General features: G+C 38.8%; 1 protein-coding gene across 2 annotated transcripts in view; it reads left to right on the top strand.

The window, feature by feature from the left end:
* Nucleotides 1–331: 331 nt before the first annotated feature.
* The window catches only part of LOC107751934 (cationic amino acid transporter 2-like), a 16,659-nt gene continuing 13,046 nt past the window's right edge, over nucleotides 332–3,944 (top strand). Inside the window, exons 1-3 of one of the 2 annotated variants that reach the window (XM_016567718.1) lie at nucleotides 332–621; nucleotides 2,490–2,864; nucleotides 2,951–3,106. In XM_016567718.1, coding sequence (XP_016423204.1) covers nucleotides 2,495–2,864; nucleotides 2,951–3,106 — 526 coding nt within the window. In that variant the 5' untranslated portion in view covers nucleotides 332–621; nucleotides 2,490–2,494. Of the gene's footprint in view, nucleotides 622–2,476; nucleotides 2,865–2,950; nucleotides 3,107–3,944 lie in introns of both variants that reach the window. The other variant, XM_016567717.1, reaches the window with a different exon arrangement.

The raw sequence follows: 3,944 nt of genomic DNA, 5'->3' as shown, positions 1-3,944 counted from the left end.
ATTAAAACCCTTTACCTTTGACAGACCTCTTTGTCCCATCAGTGTCCATGCTTTTAGTGACTCTTCCACACTGCATTGGGCAAACAGATCTGTCTGTCTCAATGTTTGTCAATGTCAATTGCTTAACCATTTATCAGTGGTCAATAAATGCACTGGCAGCTGGGACTTACTTGGCCAAGAGTTGTTGTTTTTTTTCCCAGAAAGAACATGCTTTAAAAAAAACCCGGTGACCTGATTGAATAGGGAAATTAGCATTGCCTCTCTCATGTGTGAAGTCTAAGTCTCTCCTCCTCTTTGGGGCAGCACACATCTGCCGGACCAGCCCTCCTCACAGGGGGCAGGGCAAGTTAAGACAAACCCGAGCAGAGTAAAGTAGGCAGTAAAACTAGTGCAGTTGTGGGCTGACATGTCATTTGAGCTTGAAGAAGGAAGGGGCAAACTCGAGACAGGACTTGGGAAGGACTGACTTGGATCTCTCTGAGCCTGTGAGCTTTTTTAAGAAATCAGTGGAGATCCCTGAAAGGCGTGTGTGTGTGGGGGCGTGTATGTGTGTGTTTGCATGTAACTGTAAGGCATTACGTCCATAAGGCGATTCTACAGCTGCCAGTCTCTCATCAGGTGGTAAGTTTTAGTTTTTGTGTGCAAATACATACTTTTAGATAATTTTGAATTGTTCACGTGCATTTACACATGCTCAAATACTTTTAGCAGATCCATTGAAAACATATCATTTTAAAAGCAGACTAATGTATAAAAGTTAATCTATGACCATTGCATGTGCAAAAGTCTGTCTGTACTCTTACCAGCTTCTATTAATTCATTAAACTTGTATTAATGATATCCACTCACTCATTACAGTAAGACAGAATAAAGTCTGGCTCAGCTATAAAATATGTTGTGCTGTAACTGAGCTTCAGAGTTGCTTGTCAAATTAATCATGATGAGCTCTCAGGGCTACAGCTCACATGTACAGCCTCATGCATGTCAATCTGCTCTGCATGTGTGATTCCTTAACACCTTTCACAGGTTGTAGGCAGACACAGTGTAATGCTAATGCCCAGCCACTTGGTCACACGCACCACAATGTGCCAAATCTTTTATAGAAATGTCTTTTATGTGTAAAAGAAGTTCTTTAGGAAGTAACTTAACCGCAACTTTGGTCTGCGACCTCATTTACATGCAAAATGAGACAAAAACAAATCCCTAAAATTGTTCTATGTACTGTCTGTAAGTGTGTTTGTGTGTGTGTATATAAAAATATGTATTCTACTATTCAAAAGTTTGGGCTTGTTAAAATGTTTTAATCTTTTTGAAAGAAGTTTCCTATGGTCACCAAGGCTGCATTTATTTGATCAAAAATACAGTGAAACAGTAATATTAATTAGTAATATTGTGAAATATTATTACAATTGAAAATAACTCTTTTCTAAAAAATTTTTTTTAAATGTAATTTATTCCTGTGATCAAAAAACTGAATTTTCAGCATCATTACTCCAGTCTTCAGTGTCACATGATCTTTCAGAAATCATTTTAATATGATGATTTACTACTTAATTATTATTGGTACTCAATAATTAATAATGGTTCTTAATATTATAAACGTTGAAAATATTTTTTGCTGCTTAATGTTTTTTGCAAAAATATTAATAATATTTTTTTTAATATTAGAAATATTTTTACTGTCACTTTTGATCAATTTAATGGGTCTTTGCGGAGTAAAAGTTAAGTTAAAATCATATTGATCCCAAACCTTTGAAAAGTGTATAAAGATATATGATTATATTATTTAGCTATTTAATGATGACAACAGCTAAAAGGGTTTTAATTACCTCTGTAGTGTATGTGACTAATTTTTATTGTGCAAGGAGTCTAGTATTGTCCTCAGTTTATATAAGTCTAAATATTTTATATACATGTGCCAGTCTGCTTTATATAAACTCATAATACTATATACATTTATAACAAACATTTAAATTCAATTAACTTGTAAGATGACAATGGCTTACTACTAACTTAACTCTTTAATTGCACAGAAGCACACTGGCCAATAAGCGATGTGCCAAAAACCTACGCCTATCAAAATGAAATTCACTTCACCCCACTATTATGCAATAATGCCTAAGGCTTTTACATTATTGTACATTGTGCAGTTCTAAAACCTGCTTAAACTGCAGACATGTACAAGTGAGAACAAAGGCCAAAAGTGTTATTGAATAATACAGTGTTCTTTTACATGCCTCAGCTCCACTATGGTTCGCAATACTTCGTTTCGCTTGCAGAATCGAATCGTAACATTGTGCATTTATTTTTTTCTTCCCATTTGCACAACGTTAGCCAAAAAATCTACAGAAATGTTCACCACACATACTGGGTCATCATGAATATGTACAATATAAAAAGGACAATAAATCGTATCCTTTCACTTGAAAAGAAAAATGTCATCTTGAAAACAAAAAACAAACAAACATCTTGACAGTTTGTGCTAACAGGAAGAATGCTGGAACATTGCCTCACGTTTGGCCGCTCCCTTGTGAGAAGGAAGAATGTGGACCAGGACTGTCTGGAGGAGTCCAAGCTGTGCCGATGTCTCTCCACTGTTGATCTGATTGCCCTCGGGGTGGGAAGTACACTTGGGGCCGGTGTCTATGTGCTTGCTGGGGAGGTGGCCAAAAGCAGTTCTGGCCCCAGCATTGTGGTGTCTTTCCTCATCGCTGCTCTGGCATCTGTGATGGCCGGCCTGTGTTATGCCGAGTTTGGTGCGCGGGTACCCAAGACGGGCTCAGCCTATCTGTACAGCTATGTGACCGTGGGGGAGCTCTGGGCCTTCATCACAGGATGGAACCTCATTCTGTCATACGTCATAGGTAATTATGATTTGGCAATATTATAAATCAGTTAAATAGCAAATAAATATAATTTTCCAAACTAAACTGAAATTCTGTTGGGACAGGGACCTCTAGTGTGGCACGTGCATGGAGTGGGACATTTGATGAGCTTATAGGGGGCCACATTGAAAAGTTCTGCAAAATGTACTTCAAAATGAGTTTGCCCGGCCTGGCAGAGTACCCTGATTTCTTTGCTGTCTGCCTGATCTTACTACTGTCAGGTAAAAAAAAAAAATCATTGTACTATTGCACTATTCTGAAGAATTCTGGAAACTATGAATTACCACACTCTCAGAAAAGGGTACAAAAGCTGTCACTGGGACCTTTTTTTTACCTTATTCACCCTTAAAGGGTACATTTTAGTACCTTAAAGGGGTCCTATTGTGCTTTTTCACTTTTTCAACTTTAGTTAGTCTGTAATGTTGCTGTTTGAGCATAAAAGTTACAAAGCTCAAAGTCCACTCCAAAAGGAGATATTTTATTTAACAGAAATCACTTTTCAAAAACTACAACAACTCGTTTGGACTACAACGCATATTTTCCGGGATTTGTGATATCACAAATACCAACGAATGGGACGAGACCTGGTTGAGCTGCACTAGAGAAGAAAACGAGTGTTATCACTATGTCTGAGACACACTAACTTTCCAAAGGCAGACGAACTTAGAGTGGTTACAATCATCTGGGTTTAAATCACGCTCAAATTTATTTGATTTTGACGCAATATTTACACTGAGGCTCGCAGGCGGCTATGGTAAGGGGAGTGGCATTTCCCGACCAGGCGACGAGTGCTGCCAATCACAACACACACTGGCCCAGCTAACCAATCACAACACACACTGGCCCAGCTAACCAATCACAACACACACTGGCCCAGCTAACCAATCACAACACACACTGGCCCAGCTAACCAATCACAACACACACTGGCCCAGCTAACCAATCACAACACACACTGGCCCAGCTAACCAATCACAGCACATTTCGTGTTTCAGAAGGCGGCCTTCATTTGATACAGGAACTATTCGAGCCGTTCATGCCAGACTGGGGAGAGAGGTG

The sequence above is a fragment of the Sinocyclocheilus rhinocerous genome, unplaced genomic scaffold (genome assembly GCF_001515625.1).
Source record: "Sinocyclocheilus rhinocerous isolate Xijiao unplaced genomic scaffold, SAMN03320098_v1.1 scaffold662, whole genome shotgun sequence".
In the NCBI taxonomy this organism is placed as follows: Eukaryota; Metazoa; Chordata; class Actinopteri; order Cypriniformes; family Cyprinidae; genus Sinocyclocheilus; species Sinocyclocheilus rhinocerous.
The sequence above is the reverse complement of the archived record's forward strand: the minus strand, read 5'-3'. Positions and strand labels throughout refer to the sequence as shown.